This window comes from Eulemur rufifrons, chromosome 11 (assembly GCF_041146395.1).
Source record: "Eulemur rufifrons isolate Redbay chromosome 11, OSU_ERuf_1, whole genome shotgun sequence".
NCBI classification, from domain to species: domain Eukaryota; kingdom Metazoa; phylum Chordata; class Mammalia; order Primates; family Lemuridae; genus Eulemur; species Eulemur rufifrons.
In genome coordinates, this window is record NC_090993.1 from 12,636,344 (window position 1) to 12,660,909 (window position 24,566).

The 24,566-nt window shown below is 49.2% G+C and overlaps 1 protein-coding gene across 1 annotated transcript; it reads left to right on the forward strand.

Annotated features, from left to right (window-relative positions):
- The first annotated feature begins 5,538 nt into the window (after positions 1 to 5,538).
- On the forward strand, positions 5,539 to 23,244 carry FAM89A (family with sequence similarity 89 member A). Its single transcript, XM_069484754.1, has 2 exons — positions 5,539 to 5,829; positions 22,932 to 23,244. Exons 1-2 carry the CDS (start codon positions 5,539 to 5,541, stop codon positions 23,187 to 23,189), a joined length of 549 nt encoding a protein of 182 aa, XP_069340855.1. The 3' UTR covers positions 23,190 to 23,244.
- Positions 23,245 to 24,566: the final 1,322 nt, after the last annotated feature.

Genomic DNA, 24,566 nt, shown 5'->3' on the forward strand with positions numbered 1-24,566 from the left:
ATTTGTGAACTCCTGGAGTTTTACTCTATTTTGGTACTTACAGTACTCACTAAGGCTTTGTACTGATTTTTGAAACCCTTTTGTATGTGGACACCTGAATGTGAAGCTCCTCTGGGTCCAGGACTTGTTTTGGGCCAGCACCGTCCAATGGAAATATAATGTAAGCCACAAATACAAGGCTTTTATGTAATTATAAACTTTTTAGTAGCCAAATTAAAAAAATAAACAGGTGAAATTAAAAATATATTCTATTTAACTGAATATATTGCCAATTTTTTTTTTTTTTTTTTTGAGACAGAGTTTCACTCTGTCACCTGGGCTAGAGTGCCGTGGCACCAGCCTAGCTCACAGCAATCTCCAACTCCTGGGCTCTAGCGATCCTACTGCCTCAGCCTCCCGAGTAGCTGGGAATACAGGAATGAGCCACCATGCCCAGTTAATTTTTTCTGTTTTCAGTAGAGACAGGTTCCTGCTCTTGCTCAGGCTGATCTCGAACCCCTGAGCTCAACTGATCCTCCCTCCTTGGCCTCCCAGAGTGCTAGGATTATTGGCGTGAGCCACCGCACCCAGCCTATCCTGCTGGTATCCCATAGTTCAACAACAGCATAATGTACACAAAGAATGTGAGTCAACAGATTGTTGTCACACTGGGTGAGGGTCTCTGGCACAAGATTCTGTTCCTGACCCTGTCCTGTTTATTGTTTTCATTGATAATTGGGATGGTACCCACTCTGCAAGTTGCGTAGAGTTAATAATATTGTGTTGTACAACTAAACAGTGGTTAAGAGGGTAGATTTCATGTTATGTGTTTTTTTTACCATAATTAACAAAAAAGAAAAAGTACTCACTCTGAGTCAGAGAGACCTGACTTTCACATCTCACCTCTGCCACTGACTACATGCGTGAACATGGGCAAGTTAATGTTCTTCTCTTAACTTTGGTTTCATCATCTATAAATGGGGATAATTATACAGACCTCAAAGGAGTGTTATGAAGAATAAATGAGCTACGGCCTGTAAAATGCTTCCCACAGTGCACAGAACACATTCAGCCCTTAAAAATACTGGGTATTACCACTATTATTGTCACCGCATATGGTATATTTATTAATTTGGCAGCTGAGATAATTCTGGGAAAGAAAGATATTGAGTTAAAGAATCAAGATTCAAAAAGCTTTTCCCAGAGAGGATTTAATAGGTTGAATAAAATAGGGTAAAATTTAGTATGGACAAGTTAAAGTATTGCATTTAGATTAAAAAATCCAACTACACAAAAGTAAGCTTTTAGATTAACTGCAGCTCATAGGAAAAGAGGCATTTACTTATTTATTTGACTAAATATAGTTAGGAACAAAATTATTTTTCAAAAAAAGTTTTTATTTCATTACACGTTTAATGTAAAAATGCAAATACAGTCATCCACCCCATAACGACGTTTCAATTGATAACAGGCCATGTTTATGACGGTGGTCCCACAAGATTATAATGAAGCTGAAAAATTCCTACTGCCTTAGTGACAGAGCCATCACAATGTCATCGCACAAGGCATTAGTCACGTGCTTGTGATGATGCTGGTGTAAACACACCTAGTGTGCTGCCGGTTGTATAAAAGTATAGGACATACGATTATATGCAGTCCTTAATACTTGATAATAAACTGTTACTGGTTTATGTATTTACTATACTATACCTATTATTATTATTTTAGAGTGTATTCCTTTTACTTACAAAAATAGTAAACTGCAAAACAGCCTCAGGCAGGTCCTTCGGGAGGCATCCAGAAGGCATTGCTAGCACAGGGGATGACAGCCCCAGGCCTGCTGTCGCCCCTGAGGACCTTCCAGTGGGACAAGACCTGGAGGTGGAAGACAGTGATATTGATGATCCTGACCCCGTGTAGGCCTAGGCTAACGTGTGCATTCATATCTTAGTTTTTAACACAAAAGTTTAAAAACTAAAAAGAAAAATTGTAATAGGAAAAATCTTACAGGATAACAATAGGAAGTAAGAAAGTATCTTTGTACAGCTGTACTATGTGTGTTTTAAGCTAAGTGCTATTACAAAAAAGTCAAAAAGTTTACAAGTTTAAAAAGTAAAATAGTACAGTAAGCTAAGGGTAATTTAATACTGAAGAAAAATATTTCTTTTTTTTATAAATTTAGTGTAGCCTAAGTCCACAGTGTTATAAAGTCCACAGTAGTGCACAGCAGTGGCCTAGGCCTGCATGGTCCTCTCCACTCATTCAGATTCAACAAATCAACAATTAAAAAACTATATAAAAGAGTCTATGATTAAATGCTAAGTTCTTAGTCCCATTTATATGTATATATATTGCATAAAAAGATCTTTAAGCGGACTTGTGTATGCTTTCTAAATTTACAACTTGTTTTAGAAATGATAGAAATATAAGAAATTATATCTTGAAATAAATACATCTGCTAAAATTCAGTGCAAATGTATAGCACAATTGCTCTCCAAGTAACCTAATTCTAGGTCCTGCAACAAGTGAAGAATGACTGTCATGGACAAGATGATGAACTTCTCTAAGTTAGCAGCTTCTAAAGTCACCAGGTGTAAAAAGAAAGCTCAATCAGACTTTCAGTGTGTTTTTCAGGTTCTTTCTATTCTATCAACAACCCAAATTATTAAACTTTAAGAATGATAAAAAGCACAGAAAGATTCTGTGGAGTTCCAGAAAGCTCACACCACATGGGCAGGAATTAGAGGTGTGGATAAAATCGTGTCTCCCTAGAGGGAGACAAGAACCCTCTAGGTGCACCCTTGGAAGTTCACAGTGCGCTCCTGGATAACTAGGCTGAGAAACCTAAATTTAAATCCACCCAGTGTTATTGGATATTGGTGACTTTGAGGTCTGTGCTCCGAGGCCCGGTTCCCCAACCTTGATCTACAAAGTCTACAAAGAGGTGTGAGTTAGTGAACAGAACACTGGATTAGAAGTCTGTAGTTTTCTGATTTCCAAGAGTCTGTGAACAACAACAAAACAAAACAGGAAAGAAAAGACTGATTTAGCTGCATGGGAAATAGCTGGCCTCATTCTGATTTGAGGTCAGATTATTGGCGCTTGCTGTATGAATTTGTTTCAACAGATTCATATGTTGAAACCTAACCCCTAGGGTGATGGTATTAAGAGGTGGGGCCTTTGGGTGGTGACTAGGTTATGAGGGAAAGCCCTGGTAAGTGGAATTCGTGTCCTTATAAAAGAGGCTCGAGAGCTCCCCAGCCCCTTCTGATACGCGAGAACACTCAGAAGGAGCTGTCTGGGGAACAGGCTCTCGCCAGATGCCTCATCGTTGGCACCTTGATCGTAGACTTCTAGCCTCCAGAACTATGAGCAATAAATTTCTGTTGCTTCTAAATTACCCAGTCCAGGCTATTTTGTTATAGCAGTCCGAATGAACTAAGACAGTGTTTCAGTGGATTAAAGCAAAAACCACATATTTTCAGAAGTTATTTCTTACTCCTTTCCCATTATGAGCATGAACTTTAAAAGGTACTTTCTTTGGCATTTGAATAAGTAGGCTCTGACGGACACTCCCCAGAGATATCAAAATATTTGTTGCATAATTGCTTCAAGTTCTTACAAACAAAGTCTTCCGTACCACAGAACTTCTGTTGCAATTTCTGTTCACCCTGGGTTGGTATTTGTTGATACTGATTTCACTATGCTCATCACATTGAGTTCTATACCAGAATACAGAGCCTGCCTTTAAAATTGTGAGGCTGGCATCATCTAAGTGGTACCTCTTTTCTCGTGTCCCGATACCAGGGACCTCATGTTACCGTCTAGCTGTCCCTAAGTCTCTTTCCTTCTGCCGTCCACAGTCCTCTGAAGTATGTGCTTTATAATGATTTCAGCGCCCTGATGCTTTGAAATGATTTCTTTCCTCATTGCACCATTGCATAATGGAACCTCCTAACACCTAACTTGAGCGATTCCTGCTAGGTGCTGCAGGAGAGACGGCAAGATGACAAATGAAATCAAAGGAATTCATGCCAAGGTGTGGACCAAAGGTTAAAATGCTTCCCGTCTCTCCCTCTCCCTAATCCCACACGGGCAGATAGATGGCAACTCCCCTCCAGACACCCACTGTTCCAGCGGAGGAATGAACGAACACTTGACATCCAGAAACGTGACTAAGTCGTGAAAGGTGAGGCACCGTGAGGAGGTGGAAAATTCCGGGCAGTAGGTGGGGTGGGAAGCCTCCCGGGTGCCATCGAATTGCACGGCCGGCACTAAAGCTTCCCATCAGTCTCACCCATGTCAGTCACTCACTGTCCCCCGCCCCCGAGCACATCACGGCCACTTTCAAAGACATTGCTTCTGCGGTGGGCTCTATGGGGAGGTAGATTAAAGGGGGAAAAGCTACCCAAAATGTAGGGCTCTTTTACCTTTGGTGTCTGAGGCGCTCAGAACACTTTATAATTACGATCCTATTGAATGTGTTTAGCACAATTAAATCCCTTTATAATTAAAACCACTGATCGGCGGGCGTTAAAGCTACCCCCTCTCTACATGCTGCCGTGGCTTTAGTCTGCAGTTGGGCTGTGGTTCCTTCCCTGTCTCTTGCGTCCCTAACCTGGTTATAACTGTCATTTTTACTCTTCCTGGAGGGGCATAGCATATTTCTCTGTCTTTTCTCTCTTTTTCTGAGGTGTGAATCGTGTTAATTTTTGCCTGAGTTGAAAATAGTGTCCGAGATTTAATTCCTTTCTCTAATTCCTTGACATTTCCACTTAGAATTACCGTTGTGTGTCCGTGGCCAGGTTGAAAGACATGTTTTGAAGTTCCAAAGGTGGGCCTGGCGCTCTTCGTGACTGCCACGCTGCCGGGCATTGCCATTTGCTGAGAAGGCTGGGGGCCACGGCTGCATGAGGGGCCTGCCCACACCGGGTGTCCCCAGCCCTCCCCGCGTGGCGTTAGACGTAACAGAGGCGGTCTAGATTCCGTCCTAGGGGAGCGGGGTCCTGTGGCTGGGACCGGGCCTCCTCCCCGACGACGTGCGGTAGCAAGCCAGATCCTCTGCACCCCACCCCCGCAGCAGCCAGCCTCCTGGGGGATCGGAAGCTGAGCCCCCCGACCTCGGTAATTACTAGTAGCTTTGGGGGCTGGTCGGGGGGGGGTGGGGAATCACCTGATCGGGAGTGGAGCGGGCCTGGGCAAGACTCGGGGGGGCCAGGAGCGCGGGCACGTGAGGGGGGCGTCGGGAGCCGGGCTGGAGGGGAGCCGGGCGTCGTGGGGTGGCCCAGAGGAGGTGGGGACGGGGCTGGAGATGAATCCATGGGGGCTGAGGGGGCACATAGTGGGTGGAGACCTGCTTGCGGGCGAGCCCGGCTGCGGGGCGGGGACGCTGCTGGAGCCCCGAGCCCGCGGGTCGCGGGAGGGGCGGGCCCAAGGGGGCGTGGCCTCTGGAGGGGCGGGCCCGGCAGGGGAAGTGGGCGGGGCGCCGCCGGGAAGGGGGCGGGCCGGGGGAGCCGCGGGCCGGGGACTCGGTGGCGGGCGCATGGCCGCTGCGGCGCGATGAGTGGGGCGCGGGCGGCGCCGGGGGCAGCGGGCGAGGGCGCGGCCCGGGGGCTGCGGGTGGACGGGCTGCCCCCGCTGCCCAAGAGCCTGAGCGGGCTGCTGCACTCGGCGTCGGGCGGCGGCGCGGCAGGGGGCTGGCGGCACCTGGAGCGGCTGTACGCGCAGAAGTCGCGCATCCAGGACGAGCTGAGCCGCGGGGGCGCGGGCGGCGGCGGGGGCCGGGCTGCGGCGGGGCCCGCCAAGCCCCCCAACCTGGACGCCGCGCTGGCGCTGCTCCGCAAGGAGATGGTGAGCAGGCTCGGCGGGCGGGAGGCGGGGTTCTCGCAGTCCCGGCTCGCGGTCCCGGGGAAGTTCGGGGACCCGTGCTCTGCTCCGGAAGTCCGCGCGTCCCCCTCCTCCCCGGCCCTTGGTCCCCGGTGCTGGCACCGTCCTCCCAGCCGCCCCTGTCCTTGCCCTCTCTGTGCCCACGATTGGACCCTCACCTGGGGGAGTCTCCGCTCTTGGAGGGCAACTTTCCGTACCCCCGCGCCCTCGGTCGGGCCCCCGCTGGCTCGGAAGCCCGGGCGCATCCGCAGGCGCGGTGCGGGGTTCGCGCTTGGCGGGGGCGGTTTTGTCACCCCTCCCCGGGGTGGAACAGACCTCCCGGGTGCAGGAAAGGCTTTCGCTGCGCCCAGGGGTCACGAGTTGTGAGCGATTGTGTTTTCCGGCCCTGAAGAAGACAGCTTTTTGTCCGCCGCGAGTGTAGACAGCAGATTGGAACGGCCCGGGCCCCTCCCCCCGCGCCCCAGTCCGCGCGTCCAGCATCCGATTACGGCGGGCGGCCCCGGCGCGCAGATGGCGAGAGAGCGGACGCGCCCCCGTACGCGGGAGGCGTCTTGGCCCCCCGCAGCCCGGTAAAGCCGATCGCCCAACCCGCTTCAGGAAAATGGGGGGTGGCTGTCCTCCCCGTCTGGGTGAAGTCCATGTGAGTTCTTCGGGTTCTGTCTGAGCTCCGAACAATGGGGCTTAGTTTTTCTCAGTCCTCGGTAAGCACCTTAGGCGTTGGTTGACTGGGACACACGATTTAGGGGGACGCTAAAAGTAGGACAAGAGCAGGGATTTAGGCGACGGCAGCTTTTCCCCTCGCTTTCTCTGCCAAGCATAGGCCGGGCCAGAAGAACACAGAAAAACTTGTTCCTTTCTAGCCCTCTTGCTGGCCCCTGATCACAGCTAAATCTAGTGCATTTAAGATATTGTTTAGAAAAAAATCAATGTATACATACTTTTTTCAGGAGCATATCTGTTCTGAAAACTAAGACTTAATTGAATCCAGAAAGCAGCCTTAACACTTTTTAATCAATGAGATATTGTCTTCCCACTCTGTAGCTGTCATTGAAGTGATTTCCAATTCTCCCTGAAAAGATTTTCTAAAGCTTTTTACAGAACCACTTGCATTCCAAGCCAACCCTTTGTATTTATTAATGAGCATTCATTGACATGAACATGGCATAGCTGCTCTAAATTAAATTAAAATTTAAATCTACACCAAGTGTGTTTACAGTCTAAACTTGGACACAACATAAACCTGAGAGTGAAAAGGAAGACTATCTCTGCTATTGAACGTCTGTACTTGAACTAGAGACAGGAAAACCTCAGGGCCACTCCTGTTGTGAAGCTCTGGTTTATAAACATGCTCTGGAGTCTTGCTGGGTGGCTTGGGAGTCAACGTGCTGTTCCCAGAAGTATTTTTCCAGGTCCCTCCTGGTGTGACGGAAGTACAGCCACAGTCTTCTTTATAATTATGCCTTGGGCCAGAGCTCTCTCTAAGCCTATTTGAAGCACAAGGGAAATAAATAGCCATCTTTGGTCTGCCTGGTGTTTAGCTGAGATAAAGATAAGATGTGGCTACAGGCCTTGACAAGTCCCTTTCAAGAAATGTCACAAGGTCTTTGAAAGTACTCTGGTCTTTTGGCCTTTTAAGTGATTTACTAATGGGGCATTGGGGTCTGAATGGGCAACTCCAGCCGAGGCAGAGTAAGAGCTGGGAGTTCATTCCTCAGTTATCTGCAGATAGTTTGTGTTGATCTGTTTAATTGGAAGGCCTGGGGTCAAATCTGTGATAAGGGACATAACTAGATGTCATGGCAGAATGTGATAAATGCTGTTTTAAGAAAAGGCCCTTGCAGGCACAGAAAGAGGGACGACTTGCAGGAGGAAAGAGGTGGGCCTCTCACGGAGCAGAAGACCTCAGAAGGTGACAGGATGTTTCAGCAAGGGGAAAGGGCACTGGAAGGGTAGCTGCAAAGCTGGCTGCAGTTTGAAGTGTGAGCGAGAGGGAGCTGGGCAGGTAGGCCAGGTGGGCTGCAGAATGCCTAGGTAGCAAAGGAGTGGCTTTCAGCAGGAGGTTGTTATGGTCCCAGCTGGACTTGGAGGAAATGGATATGATAGCAGGATGCGAGAGGGAGAGCTGGACTTCAGAGGGTGATCAGGAAGATGCTAGAGGGTGTGCATGGGAATGGTGACGGAGCCCTCAGTGGGGTGGGGTCCTGCCAGTATGAAACAGGATACACATGGGAGACGCTTTGCTGAAGCAGAAGCTGCAGGGATTGCTGATTAAATATTAGGGTCAGGGAAGATGGTGAAAAAGGAATCAAAGATGACTTAAGCTTTTTTATGAAAAATGCAACTAAACAAAACAATTATCACAATCCTAACACCTAGAAATAATTACTGTTAATGTTCTGGGATATTAACCTGGCATGGTGGCACACACCTGTAGTCCCAGCTACTCAGGAGGCTGAGACAGGAGGATCATTTGTGCCCAGGAGTTTGAGGTTACAGTGAGCTATGGTCACACCACTGCACTGTAGCCTGGGTGACACAGCAAGACCCTGTCTCAGAAACAACAACAAAAAAAATTCTGGGATATCTCCTGTGTAGGTCCAATGTAAATACTTTCCATACAGTGTCTTATTTAAACCTTATAAATTTTCCGTCAGATAGGTACCCAAAGTCTATTTTATATTTTAAAAAAGCAGATGCTCAGAGTTTAACTATAAGGTCACAGACTCACCCAGGTCTGTGTGGCTCCAAAACCCTATTTAACCATTGCACTCAACCGTCTGTGTGCACACACACATGTGCACACACACACACGCACACACACACACACACACACACACGGATCACATTATGCCTTCTTGTTTGCTTTTTGGGAGCACCCATTTCAAACATTTTCCCAGTCAATATATATTACGATGTCTTTAATGACTGCACGGTGTGCCGTAGTGTGGCAGTATTCAGTGGCATTTTGAAGCTTGATAATCACTGGCAAAGTGGGGTTCATCGCAGCACATGGGGAGTCAGGAGTCGCGGCTGCTGTCGGGAGGAAGGTGGTTTGCTGTTACATCAGTGGAAGAGTATGTTAAACATTTCAGAATGTGGAGCTAGAGGCTGGAAGAGAGATTTTGGCCTGGAGATAAGGATGGCAGAGGTGGTTGGAGCTGAGGGAGCCGTGCAGTCTCTAGGGGAGGAGACACCATAGGGACTTCCGGGGTGCAGCCTGGGGCTCAGGGGACAGGGGGAGCCCTTGTGGGCAGAGGGTTCTGTCCCGTGATTGGTGATGCCCTGCTCTGCCAGAGAGCTGTGGTTTCAACTCCCAAGTTTCAACACCTGTTCCAGTAACCCCTGTCTGTGAAATCTGTACCACTATGAGTCCTTGTCCCCTCCCCAGAGGGTCCATTTGGTAAACTGCAAGGGTCACACTGATGGCTATTGCTCTATAGACCGAAAAGGCCTTTTAACAAAGTAGTTGATGATGATTATTATTTTTACATCAGAGAATATTTTCAGATCACACTTAACAGATGTTTACTGGGTGTATGTTAGGTATGAAGTGCTGGGGAGGATGGAAGGACAAATAGGGAACACCTAGATGTTATGGAGCCAGGAAATGCAGTCTCGTTGCAACATGTGATTGTTTTAGTTTAGACTAGTCCTCGATTTTTCAAGACCAAAGTCTCCGTATTAGTGATAGAAACTCAATCTGAACTAGCTTTTGCAAAAGTAGACTCTTGTTAAAGGGCTAGATGTAGATGGAGACAGACTAGAACCAGGGCATGTGGGGAACCCAGGAAGTCCACTGAGGTCTTCTCTCCTCATCTACCATTTTGGATTTCTTTTGTCCATTTTGGAACCTGGGCACTAACAGTGTCCACACTCAGTTTTGGCCACACTTCTTAGTTGCAGTTGGCAAATTCTGTGGAAGGATGCCAGTTGGCCCAGCTCGGGTAGCCTGGCCAGCCTGGGTCAGCTAATAGTGATGAGAACAGGATTGCATTTTATTAATATGAAGATGGCTTGGGGGCCTGGGTATCCCCCAAAGAAAGGACAGTTTGCAGAAATGGAGCAGGTGTCCGCTGGACAGCTAAAATACTAGATGTCTATCGCAGAACCTTTTCTATTTAAAAATACTTTGCACTCAAGGCAATAGTCTGGAAGATTTTCATCTGCTAAGCTGATGGTTAGCTTTGCTAAGAAGATCTCGCTTTGCTAAGAAGATCTCCGGTTCACCGGTCTTTGTTTAATGCACTATTCCATAGAGAATTGGTCACCCCCCCCCCCCCAGCAGAATCCCCCAGGCTGCTTGCTAAAATGCAAATTCCCAGCCCCATCCTGTACCTGTGGAATCAGAATCTGGGAGAAGGCAGAATCTGCATTTCTAACAAGCTCTTGCAGACTTCAGAAGCACATGAATCAGGCGTCAGGAGCTCGAACTCTGTGTTATCATATTGAGCTGTGAGATACAATTCTGGCAGACAAACCACTTACTCTTTTGGGCTGTAGATTCCCCCACTGGAAAAATGAGATTAAATGCATAAAGGATCCTTTGGGCTGAGCAGCCTTTCCCCCTCGCACCACTGTGGGTCTTTCTGGTGCCTGCAGAAGAAGTTGGCTCTGTCATAAGGTGACTTTCGGGCACAGGTGCGGGGCCTGTCTATTGCAATGTGCTTGGTGTCCCCAAAGACACTTGCACAGCTGTACCTGACTGTTGTATAATAAATTCCTTTAATGCAAAGAACCAGGAGAGAAAAGAAAGAAAGGTACAAGTTTGCCATCCTGGGCTAAGTTCCTCGCAGATTAGGCTGCCTGCAACAGCTCTTCAGGTTTTTAGGCCATAATTACCCTGTGCTGGCTCCCAGCTCCGTGTCCTCCTGATAAAAGCACACCTGCGTCTGTGGGGTGGCGGACAGTGAGGGCAGGCTGGGGGTCACTGGCCTGGCTTCATTCACTTGATGTTATCTGCAGGTGAGGTTAGAGTTCTGGTCCCCCAAGATTTGAAAATAAAAAGGATTTAAAGATATTTTTCATACCACTTTGAATTTTGATCTATTATGGGTTCAGTGTAAATGTACAGGTGCCCCAGTCGTGGGCAGGTGAGCGACAGCCAGGCACGTCTGACATCGGTGCCCTCCCCTGCTCCGCCCAGGTCTCGCTGTAGCTCCCTGAGGCAAGGTGGGCAAGGGTATTGGGGGGGGGCTTGAGAAGAGGACCCGCTCCCCATGCAGTTCCCTCCCACCAGCAGCAGTTGAAGTTGTGCGGTTTTGCTCCTGGAATGCCCACGGAAACTCCGCGGAGACTTCATGCTCCCCTTTGAAAAGCCGACTTTTTCATGATCTGTGAATCAGGAAACCGGACAGACCCCAGACTACACGAGCAGGAAACGAGCCCCCATGCTGGCTGGTCAGATATTTGCCCCTCCTGCCAGCATCGTTCTCCAGACGGAGCCCCAGCCTCCAGCCACCTCAGTCCTTGCCCCCGTGGTCCCGATGTTTCCAAGCGATGATGAGCAGGTTGCTCATTGTTCCCTGTGGCTCATGCCCTGCAGACACTTAGAGACTGGTCCCTCTCCCCCAGGAACGCTGGAGACAGGAAAGCCCTCAGCCTGCCTTACGAGTCTGCAGAAATTTGTTAAGACATGTGGCCTGTTCTGTTGTTGTGAGCACTCTCAGTTCACTTCCTTGATCAGCCCTGACAGCTGGAGCTGGCCTAGTTTTGCAGGTGTGCACGTTCTGCATCTCAGGGATTGGGGAAAGAGCCACTGTCCTTGACCAGAGGAGGAGGAGGGCCCTCTGTCCTCTGACCAGAGCTCCCTAGTCGAGGGGTGATCTCTGGGGACCACCAGGCTTGTCCCAGACAGGAGGGGCTGGGCTGAGGAAGAGGATGACTGAAATACACATGAAAGAGGGTGTTTGGTATATTCTTAGGTGGTGGACCAGATTAATCCAAATGGATTAATAAAGTTTCTCAGCTTTAATTTCTAATAAGAAAGACATTGATAGGTGTAACCTCTGTAAACAAACTCTTTGGGACCCTCGACTGTACTTACAATTGGAGATAAAATATCCAAGTTAAACATGGTTAAAAGAAAAATGGCAAGGCAATTAACATCCCCTATAACCACAGATATGCAAATTAAAACAATAAGGTATCATGTCGTACCTAAAAGACCAAAAAAGATTTTAAAAAATGATCATGGTCACAGTGAAGGTTTGGAGCAGTAACCGTCTCATGCATTGCTGGTGGGAGTGTAAACTGGTACAGTTTTTTTGGAGAGCAGTTTGGTAGTACCTGTGAAATTGAATTTGTGCTTGTCTTTTGACCCTGTAATTGCATTTTTTTAAATGTGAATTTTCATTTTATTTATTTTTTTATTTTCTTTTTTCTTTGTATTTATTTATTTATTTTTATTTCAGCTTATATGGGGGTACAAAAGTTCAGGTTATATATATTGCCCATGCCCCCCCATCCCCCCAAGTCTGAGCTTCAAGTGTGTCCATTCCCCAGACAGTGCACATCGCACTCATCGTGTAGGTATACACCCATCCCCTCCCCCCACCCCCTGTAATTGCATTTTTAAAAAAACTCTAAAATGGCTTTTTACTAAATAGCAAAGCAGAATTGATAGGCAGTTTTCAAATACGTGTAACTTGGGTCACGAAAGGGACGTAAAGTGTTTGCAGTACGTCTGTTGCATCTTCATTCAGCAGAAGCCACTTACTGAATCTTTTACACTAACACAGACATAAGATTATTCCATCATGAAGAGTGGTCCAGATCTAATGACCTTATTAGTGAAGCTCTTTCTTCCCATTACATTTTCTCATTGCTTTGGATTTGAGGCCCCAGGACTGGGGAGGATTGGAAGACTTGGGCATCATTTCCTCTTCTTCTTCCTACAATTTCATTTTCACAAGTCTGTCTTACAGAAATAGTTGCACAAGTGGATAACAACATTTCTACATGGATATGTATGGCAGAATTTTTTCTAATAGTGATGGAATACTGTACCATTGGTGGAAAGAATGTGATAACGATGTGTAGGGACATAGGAAGATGTTCACCGTGGAAAGTAAGTTACAAAACAGTATGTATGTAAATTTGTATGTGTGATAGTGGTAGCTAAGAACCAAAATGAACATGCACAGCGCCCTGAGGGACATGTGCTCCATTGCTACTAGTGGGTGTCTTTAGAGCAGTGGTTATTAAAGTGTGGTCTGGGGACGCCTGGGAGTTCCTCCAGTCCTTTCCAGGGTCCATAACTATGTGCTGGTGATATTGACAAATGTGACTTTTTTGTTATTATCTAAAGAAATGTGCTAACATTTGGAAGATCTGCATAATTCATTGAATCAATTGTCTACATTGACTAGTGCTTGATATTAAAAGCCATTCAGGCCGGGCGAGGTGGCTCACGCCTATAATCCTAGCACTCTGGGAGGCCGAGGTGGGCGGATCGGTTGAGCTCAGGAGTTCGAGACCAGCCTGAGCAAGAGCGAGACCCCATCTCTACTAAAAAAATAGAAAGAAATGATATGGACAGCTAAAAATATATATATAGAAAAAATTAGCCGGGCATGGTGGTGCATGCCTGTAGTCCCAGCTACTCGGGAGGCTGAGGCAGGAGGATCGCTTGAGCTCAGGAGTTTGAGGTTGCTGTGAGCTAGGCTGACGCCACGGCACTCATTCTAGCCTGGGCAACAGAGTGAGACTCTGTCTCAAAAAAAAAAAAAAAAAAAAAAAGCCATTCAAAGTGCAAGACTGATGGGTTTTAATGTAACAGTGTGAAAATTTCACTGGTGTAGTTTCAGATTCCACACTGCAGCTAACGAAAGGGTGGTTAGTCCGAAAGTGCTGTTGAAATACTCCTTTCTTTCCCAATGACACATCTACGTGAAGCCAGATTTTCTTCGTTTAATTCAACTAAAACAGCATGTCACAAAAGACCAAATGCAGAAGCAGATAAGGTAGACGTTAAAAAAGATTTACAAAAATTGTTATTGTTTACAAAAATGTTACTTATGTTAACATGTAGTAGGTTTATTATTTTTAATGGATTAAATATTTTATAATTTCTGTTTTAATTTCTAATATGGCAAATATTGATAGGTAGAATCCAATATAAACAAAAGTTCTTTGGGACCCTCAATAATTTTTTTTTTAGCAACTATTCACAGAGCAATTTGTTATTGTTGAGATGAGGCCTAGCTATGTTACCCAGGCCGGTATTGAACTCCTGGCCTCAAGTGATACTCCCACCTCGGCCTCCCAGAGTGCTGGGATTACAAAACCGTGCTAGGCTACCCCTCAATAATTTTTAAGGATGTAAAAGGGTCCCAAGACCAAAACATTTGAAGTTTGCTGTTTTGCAGTGTGAAATTGTAGAAGTCTGGTTCATGTAATTAGGAACCATTTGAATTTTCAGTACAATTAGAATGTTTTATTTTTATAATCAGAAACAAATGAAAGAATGAAAGACATTTCTTAAAGAAAATGGTCAATTGCTTTTCTTCGTCTATGCCTGAGACAGAACAAGAGGACATGGGCTTCATTTGTACTCAATGTGAGTTTAGGCTGGAGATAAACAGGAATGTTTTTATGAGAATTGTTAATTTATAGGATGGGCTGTGAATTGGTGTGGATGTCCCCGATTTTAAGTTAGCAGGAAACCCAACTCAAACTGCCTTACCTCGCAGGTGAATTTAAAGGACCCTGTAGGGGCGGGAGGAGCTTTGGGTTTGGCTTAATCTAGAGGATCAGTTGTGTGGCTTGGTTTATCTTCTGTGGCTCTTCAGAGGCTGGTCCTCAGCTTGGCAGGTGTAAGACATTAACAGGAGACGAAGGGGACCAAGTAATACAAGTGTGTTTCTGCCCAGGGGAGGAGAACGTCCCATAGGAGACCTTGGCATCCAAGCTGCTCAGTGAGCACAGATTCAGAGCCCACCGGGGAGCGAAGAGTGATCCCTGCAGGGGGTTTCTGTCGCGCTTGGGTGGCCCCTTTCCAGCTATGGCAACACTGATGAAATCTTCCTCTTTGAGTTTCCTTTTCTGAACATATCCAGGACACCGTCCTTCCGTCAACACGTTATTAGAAATCAGATTACAGTTGATTAGGTCTCTGCTTTCTTCAATTACGGTCCAGTGCTGCGGATACCGACCAGACACCTTGATTAGATTTGGGGCCTTTACCAAGTCTTTTCTGAAATAAATTTATAAGCCATCTGCGTAGTATACTTATTCATTATGTTTTTAAAAGGTAACTGTTTTCTCATTGTAAGTTAATGCATGTGCGTAATAAAAAACTTAAGACAATTCAGCAAAGCTAAAGCTAAAGATCTCCTGATCCCAGCAGTGGGCTACGGCGTCTCCCGTCCAGGCCACCCTGCGTGGGCTGCTGGTGAGAGCTCCATGTCGCAGTCCTGGCGTGGGCTCCCTGCTCTGCCACCAGCAGCTGTGCGGTCTAGGCTGGAGCTGTTGTCATTCGGTGCTTGAGTTTCTTCATCTAACAGAATCAGTAGCTGCCTCACACAACAAAGACGAGGAGGAGATATGTGTGTATAGCTGAGTTTCTGTTTTTTCCTCTGCAGTGAATCCCTAGGAGTGAACTAGCCGGGTTTGATAGATATTTCCAGTTGCTTCCCTGAGGGGTTGTACAAGTGTGCAGTCCTGCTAGCAGTGTGGATCTGTTATGTATTTTCTTCATTATTATGAGTTTTTAACATTAAGAGAAACATGTTTGTTGGGGAAAAAGTTAAGCAGTGCACAAGGCTGTAAATTGAATGAGTAGCGCTCTCTTCCCTCCTCCACCCATTCCCACTTTCCAGAAAGTTCTGCTGACAGACATTTCCTCTTGCAGTCGAAAGCTTGCACATGCGTGTACTTACACACATGCACAGTGAGACCCTGCTAAGCAAGCTCTTCTGTGACGTGAACTTTGTGCTTGACAGTGTCCCTTCGTCGCTGTTCTATTCTAATCCAGACACGGCCGCCGCCTCCCTGTAAGTGACTGTCTAGTTTTGATTGTACGGCTAGACCATAATTTTTAAAAACTAGCACTTATCCGCTGGTACTTATCAATTACAGTCTAGGACTGGATTGTAATTGGGGGAAGCAGAGGCCTCAGGAATGACGGTGGTGAGAGGAGACAGTGGGCGGGCGAGGGGCATCGCTGCGGAGGGGGTCTCCGTGTGGCTGACCCTGCCCGCAGCCCCCTCACCTGCTGTGCCCACAGACCCTGCCCCGGTGGAGCCAAGCAGAAATTAGACCCTTTCCTTGTTTTCGACTCTTGCATTTGGGGAGAGTCGCTTTTGTTGATGTCTCTTCAACACACTAGTGAATTACCCCAACTTTTATTTTTTAGTTTCTTACATAAAACAGAGTAAGTGTTTTATTTCTAAAAAAAAAAAAAAATCTTAACGTTTTTCATGATGTTTTGTTTTGAATCAACAAAAATTTCGTTTTAAAGGTTCCCCCTCATGTTCTAGTACGTGCTTCCCAGGGGGCGTGTTTCTGCTGTCGTTTTGGGGAAGTTAGGAGGAGCTGTCTCCCCGCTGCAGCCTCCGGAGCTGTTCGGAGACCAAGTGACCTGAAGACCAAGTGACCTCAACCGGGCTGGGAACCGCCACCCGGTGTGAGTGTGGAGTCTGTTGTTAAGCTGTGAGAATCGCAAGTGAACGGGAACGGTTTCAGGAGTGGCTGGGAGGGCCGGGGCTTGCTGGGCCGCCTGCGGGTGCTGCCCCGGGGTGAGGGGAGCCCTGGGCCCGGGAGAGGAGAAGAGAAGGAGCCAGAAGGAAGCAGGAAGCCTGAACAGGCAGCGGAAGGACTCAGTGGCGGGCTGCAGCGCTGGGAGCCAGCTGATTGTTCCCGACTGTGGGACTGCTGGCTCCGCCCGAGACGAGCAGTCCCCGCGGGGACCTGGTGGGGTGTCTCCCGCTTCTGGACCTGGTGGGGGCCACGCGGGCACTCTGGGCCGCCTGTTCAGCCCCGCACGTCTGTGGCTACCTGAGAGATACAGTGGGGGGCGGGGTGGGGGGGTCTGTGGGTCCCAGCGTGACCCCACGCCTGGCGGCTCCTGCAGCCCCATGTGCTCCGGGAGGGTGTTTTCACGGAGTCACCAAATATCTGGGCCGGACGCTGAGGGACCCAGAGGGGAAGCAGGGTTGCTGCCTTCGGGAGCTTGTCCTGCGGAGGAGCAGGAAGAGCCGTGTGTATACCTGTGGCGTATACCTGTGGCGTATACCTGTGGCGCAAGGTAGAGAACAGTAAACGCATCAGACAGAGAAGCGAGGGCAAGGACAGACGCGGTGAGCGAGGAGACAGTGCCGCGGTGCAGGGTAGGCAGGGAGGCCTCGCAGGTGCCCCGGGCCGGGGTGGCCACCGCACGTGGTGTCGGGAGGGCAGTGAGGGACGTGAACTTGAAGAATAGAGTCCGACCAGATCACGGAAGGCTGCCCAAGGATTCTCCGCCTCCGTGCAGAAAATGTCAGTGGAAGTGTTTAAACAACTGCAGCCCAGGAGGGAGCACCCTGGCCGGGGAGTCACAATTTGCCCTATGTCCTCCTAGCTAGTTGTGAGGGTTCTGGCGAGCCAGAGGAAGTCTAGTGCCTACGGAGGTGGCGTTGAGGAGCTGGGACGCGTGCAGGCGTGCGTGTGACGTGCATGTGTGTGTGGGTGCGTGCGAACACTTGGCATGTGCTCGGTTGCGTGGTAGGTGTGTGCGGCCCAAGCTGTGCTCCTGGGCGGGTCAGACTGACTTTCTAGGCCAGCGTTCCGCCCGATGACAAGGCGGCTTCGTGAGTCACCGGGTGCTGCAGTGCAGAGGGTGCCGGCCTCCTCGCCGCCGCTCCCTGCCTGGTGCACATCCGCGGTGGCCTCGGAGTACCTTGGAAATGACACCTTCAGGAGAAAAGCCTGGAACCTTTCTGTGGCTGGCGTGGGGTCATGAGAAGTCACAGCCTTTGAAACCTAGAAGGGTTTCAGGCTCCTGCTTTTAGCTGAGCTGACTTCACCTGGCCCAGGAAGGTGAAAATCACACGTGTGCCAATGCACCTTTCCATCATTCGCTCCTGAGGGGGGAAGTAGAGTCATGAGATCACCCAACCCTACCGGTGTCAGGGACGGAGTAGAATTATATCCAAGATTCCAGATGAACCTTTTCCGTGATTTCTGAGCAGACATTGGTGTGACTCTGGGAGGCTGTGACTTTCTTTATTAAAGTTAATATTCTTTTTATTAAATCCTAGGAAGGATAGGTACATCGGAGTGGACTGAGTCAGAATCTTGTGGTGTGCGCACTGTACTCGCTTCCCATGCTTGGAAAATGGGAGAGAGTCTGGAACACAGGACTCAGCGGACCAGAACGTCACAGTGAAAATAGTGCAAGGACCTGAGATGTTTAGCTTGGAGAAAAGACAAGTTTCTTTTCTATTTTTGGTTTTAAGGCATAGGGGTGGTGGAATGTAGATTATGTTAAAATATTGCAAGGGTGGTTAGCGAAGTGTGAGATGAGATCTGTTTGCTGGATGGTCACAGCTAGTAGCATCAGGGGCACTGTGGCACCTGCAGGCTGGGAGACTTTGACTTCGTGTGACATGATCACATCGGTTTGAAAAAGAATGAACGGGTTTGGAAGGTCGTAGTTCGTGGGGTTGGAGGTGAGACATGCGAGGTCCTTTCTTTGAGAGTCTCCAGGTCGCACTGTTCCCATCCTGCCCGACTCTGCTGGCTGTCTTCTGACCGAAGGTGACCAGGTGGCTCTTTCTCGAGTAACTTGGCTACTTTTCCGTCTCGGTGTTGGATGCGGAGAGGAGAGGGAGGACGGGGAGAGGAGAGGGAGGACGGGCGAGGACACGGGCCGCGCCTGCCGCTTCCTCCCGAGGACAGAGCGTGCGGGGTGGCGAGGTGGGAAAGAAACCGTGGAAACGAGAACGACCAGAGCGGCGGCTGGCGCCGTTTTTGAGGAGCTGAGCACTTTGTCCACCGTCTTGGAGCTGGGCAGTGGCAGAGCCCGGATCTGAACCCGGGCAGCCGGAGCCTGCGCTGCGCGTCGTGCCCTCCCGCTGGGCTGGCCTGGAACCCGCGCGTCCAGGGGAACGGAGAGAAGTGGCCCAGGAAAGGCAGATGCTTGTGGCAAGGGTGTTGGGTCTTCGCTGGAAATGGGCCTCAGAATCATTGGGTAGCTCTTTTTTTTTTTTTTTTTTTTTTTTTTTTTTTTTTGAGACAGAGTCTCACTCTGTTGCCCAGGCTAGAGTGAGTGCCATGGCGTTAGCCTAGCTCACAGCAACCTCAAACTCCTGAGCTCAAGCGATCCTCCTGTCTCAGCCTCCCGAGTAGCTGGGACTACAGGCATGTGCCACCATGCCCGGCTAATTTTTTCTATATATATTTTTAGCTATCCATATAATTTCTTTCTATTTTTAGTAGAGGTGGGGTCTCGCTCTTGCTCAGGCTGGTCTCGAACTCCTGAGCTCAAACGATCCGCCCACCTCGGCCTCCCAGAGTGCTAGGATTACAGGCGTGAGCCACCGCGCCCGGCCTATTGGGTAGCTCTTTAAACCCGAATGCCAGACCCCTCCCTCCTCCTCCTCTACCTCTCTCCTGACACGCGCACACACACTCACACACACTCTCACAGACACACAGTCACACACACACACACACTCAGTCACACACTCACACTCACACAGATACACACACAGATACACACACACTCATAGTCACACACACACACAGACACAGTCTCTCACACACACAGTCACACACTCTCACACACTCACAGATACACACACACACTCATAGTCTCACACACACACACTCTCACACTCAGTCTCTCACACACACACACACACTCTCATAGTCTCACACACACACACACACACACCCCCAGACACAGTCTCACATACACACACATATAGTCACACACACAGACACACAGTCTCACATACACACAGTCACACACACACAGACACACAGTCTCACACTCACACACTCATAGTCACACACACTCACCCACAGACACACAGTCACACACACTCGCACACACTCACAGATACACACAGTCACACACTCACACACACACACACAATCTCACACACACAGACATACAAACACACACACAAACTGTCACACACATTCACACACACAGATACATACACAGTCACGGACACACACAGACACACAGACACACACAGATATACTCAGTCACATTCTCATACACTCACAGACACACACACAGACACACAGACACATACTCTGACACACTCACAGACACTCTGACACACAGACACACTCTCACAGTCACAGACACACACCCACACACACTCACACCCAGACACACACCCACAGACACACACAGTCACACACACACAGATACACACACTCAAACACACACACTCATACACTCACACAGTCACAGACACACACACTCAGACACACTCATACCCACACGCACTCACACACACACACACTCTCACAGATACACACTCTCCCACACTCAGTCTCACACACACCCACAGACACACTCAGACACACTCACAGACACACACACACACACACAAACTGTCACACACACATTCACACACACCCACAGATACAGACACACACTCACAGACACACACATACACACTCATACACACACCCACACGCACTCACATACACACCCACAGACACACACTCTCCCACACTCAGTCTCACACACACCCACACTCAGTCTCACACACACCCACAGACACACACAGACACACACTCACACACACACACTAACTCAGACTCCCATCAGGAAAGTGCGAGCAGTGGGGTCTAACCTAAGACGTGTCCTGGGCATCTCGGGTTGCCCGCGGCCGACCTGTTCAGGCCGTGCTTTTGACGGAGGCCCGCGAACCATGTCTGCCCTCGTGGAACAGCCCCGGAAACTGTCTCTCTAGCTGCTTGCAGTTTATGGAGGACAAAGAAGCAACAGCCTAGTACACAGAGTCACGGAGTGTTTGAGCCGCAGATGACCCAGCCTAAATCCCTCGCTGTGTAGGCTGGTTGAGGGTGAGGACCTCAGCAAAGCCCTTGAGGGTGGCAGAGCTGGGCCTGGAGACCATGTCCCCAACTTGTGGCCAAGGTCTCTTTCTAAGGAAGTCTTCTTCTAGAAATTCTAGAGTTAGGAGGAGTCGCAGTGGTAACAGCAGAGTCCTCCTATCTGCAGGTCTTCCCTGGAGTGTCAAACTCTGCCATGTGAGCGTAACGTGGTTCTGTTCAGGCTGTGGTGGAGGCAGCCAGTGTTCACTTGGTGATTCAGAGCAGTCGTCCTGGGCATGGTGGCGCCCACCTGTAGTCCCGGTCACTCAGGAGGTTGAGGCAGGAGGACCCTTGAGCCCAGGAGTTTGAATCTAGCCTGGGCAACATAGTGAGACCCTGTCTCTAAACAAGAAAAAAATAAAATAAAACAAAACAAAAGATCCCCGGTGTGGTTGGAGAGTAAGCAGAATAGCCTGGCCCTTAATCCCCAGTTTTCCAGATGAGCAATTCTTCCTCAGTCCCGGCTTCCCTTTGTGAAAGCCCAGCAGTCTACGTGGAATATCTCGTTGCTCGGTAAATGAGTCATGTCGGTAATTATAAAAACTGTGCATCCTCTAACGCCGTCTGTATTTGTATGTGCACGGACCTGTTTAGTGCTTTAGCCCAGGAGGCATTCGAACACTGTTTATTCGAATGGGTTGATATTTCATTTGATCCTCCCGATAGTCTGTAAGAGAAGTTATTGTTCTGCTTTGCCGTCAGCCAGGGCACAGGGATGACAAGTAACGTGTTTAGGGGCCAAAAAGCAGCGGGCGGGTGTCCCGGATCCTGGCCAGTGTGTCTTCTCCTGGCAGCTCAGAGTGGGGTCTGTGACCGGCAGCATTGCTCAGTGTCGCCCAGGGGCTGTGCCCCAGACCCGCCAGACAGAATCTGCACGTTGAACGAGATCCATGGGTGGTTCTCACGCGCTGCGTTTCCAAGTGTATTAACCCTTCTTTCTTCGGGATTGATGTAAAGGATGGGTTTCCTGTTCTTTTTTTTTTTAGACAGAGTCTCACTCTCTTGCCCTGGTTAGAGTGCCGTGGCCTCAGCCTAGCTCACAGCAACCTCAAACTCCTGGGCTCAAGTGATCCTCCTGCCTCAGCCTCCCGAGTAGCTGGGACTACAGGCATGTGCCACCATGCCCGGCTGATTTTTTTTCTGTATATATTTTTAGCTGTCCAGCTAATTTCTTTCTATTTTTAGTAGAGACGGGGGTCTCACTCTTGCTCAGGCTGGTCTCGAACTCCTGACCTCGAGCGATCCGCCCGCCTCGGCCTCCCAGAGTGCTAGGATTACAGGGGTGGGCCACCGCGCCCGGCCTGTTTCCTGTTCTTAATGGTGCTCTTTTCCCTGGGATGGGTGGCGAGGAACTTGGAGATAAACAAATTTGTGACTTTCTATAGATGCTCTTTGTTCTGTCACCCTTTGCTTCTGTGGAAGCAGTTTCCAGGAGGAACCGTGGAGGCCCTGCCTCTAAGGGGCTTCCTGTGCAGCCAGGTGCTCTGGGGAGGGACCCCACAGCCACCGGGACCCGAGCTGGTCAGAGGTGGGAGCTCCAGGGGGTGGCGCGTCACACTGGCTGGTGAGCTGCTGTCACCTGCAAGGGGCAATCCATTGCCCCTGGGCGTTTAGAATGACTGCACCACTCAGATCCCAGCACAGTGGCAGGGGAGGCACTTGTGGGTCTTCTCTGAGTCCCTTCGTAGGGAGACGAAATGACGCGCTGGTGTCTCAGCGCCCCGAGTGAAGCCAGCTGGGCCAGCAGACTGTGCAGTGCTGTGCTTCCCTGGGCGTGCACGGGAGTGCGGGGCCGAGTCTGCAGGCTGGGCTGGCTGCCCCGCAGGTGTGTCCCTCCCCATGCACTGAGTCACGTCTGAGGTGTGGGCGTGACGCAGTCCGGCAAATCCAAAGCATCCGAGCGATGCCCTGCGGAGCGCGTGCCGGCAGCGCAGCTTGCTGGCTGCGTGCTCAGCTGAATGAAACTCGGTGCTGACGCCTGTTTTTACCTCCCCACCCTTTCCCTCAAGGTCGGCCTCCGCCAGCTGGACATGTCCCTGCTCTGCCAACTGTACAGCCTCTACGAGTCGATTCAGGAGTACAAGGGCGCGTGCCAGGCGGCCTCCAGCCCGGACTGCACCTACGCTCTGGGGAACGGCTTCTTCGACGAGGACGAGGAGTATTTCCAGGATCAGAACTCCCTCCGCGACGGGAGGGACCCTCCTCGGGACTTGTCACTGCCTGTCTCCCCGCTCTCCAGCAGCGACTGGATTCTCGAGTCCATCTAGGGGGCCTCGGGAGGGACGCGAGGGTGGGGCGGGCGCTTCCCACCGGACACGCTGCCAGGCTTTGCTTCTCCTCTCGGGCAGGCGGCGCGAACACGGCCAGTCGAATTTGTAGGAGGGAGTCCTCCGTTGGCACATGGTGGCAGTTGGCTTTGATGGCCACAGTTTCTGCTTAGGTGACCTGGCGGCGCTCAGCAATGTCCTTGACACTCTTAGGCTGGGATGCAGCTGCTGGGGGTTCATAACGAAAGGCAGCCGGAGGACCTCCGCGAAGGACCTTAGTGGCTGTTCTGTACGAGGCGACTCGTGGCCAGTGACTTCCGCATAGGTGGTGGATCATTCTCACCCCTCCGTTTTAGGGTTCCTGCTTCCGGTTTGCAATGTAGTGAAAGCAACGTCTCACTGCCTCCCTTCCTCGAGGTGGTCGCAGCTTTTCTTCTATTTAATGAGCTTTTAAATTTTAAGCCCCTGGGCTCAGCTTTATTTATTTATAAGCTGCATTATTAACTGTGCGGGCGACGTGGTGAAAGGTTTTTACTGAAAAAGTCAACGTTTCTGGTCACACCAATCAACTGCTTTGTCTCAACGTACCAAAAATTTGTATCATTCTTTGTGCATCAGATATAGGAGGAAGGAAGATCATACAAACCCATGTGGAGTGGTAAAAAAAAAAAAAAAAAACTGGGGCAAGCTCATGTTTTGTGTCCTCACTATAAGATGGCAAATGTTTTTGGTTTTTTCTGAATGTAAACTAGTATGTTAGAAAGCAAACCACCCTCCACTCAAAGCGATTACCTTAAGCCTTAATATATTTATTAAAGTACTCTATGAAAACCTTACACTCTATGGGTTAAAAATGAAGATAAAATGCTAAACTGTCTGTGGCTGTGTGTTATTTTGTTCTGAATTCAGTATCATCAATTCCATAACTTGAGTGCATTGAGTCCAATCAAACAAATACTGAAAGAAGATGGCAGTTTGTTTTCCTGCCATTGAGTGCATTTGAAAGGACCTTTACTGTTGAGCTTCAGGAATTGTTTAGCAGGGGGAGGTCACCGTTTGCAGCTGGATCTCAGCGCTGTGCTGCCTTTGAACGCTCCACACCTGTTCCGCCTGTTCTTTCTCTCGGTGCATTAGACTTGCTCATAGAGGCTCAGAACTGGGTGGATCCAGAGAAGGCAGAGCGTTCCTGCCTATTTCCTCTGTTGAAAGTGGTTACAATGAGGGTGGCAGTCAATTGCCTTCAGCCTGTGACAGTTCAGCAGGCACAAGAGAATTGAAAGCAATGAAACCAACAGAGGTCAAAGTGCTGTTCCTTTGAGGCTGGGCCCTGCTTGACAATGAGTTGAGGCCTTAGGCCAGTGGTTCTTGACCCTGACT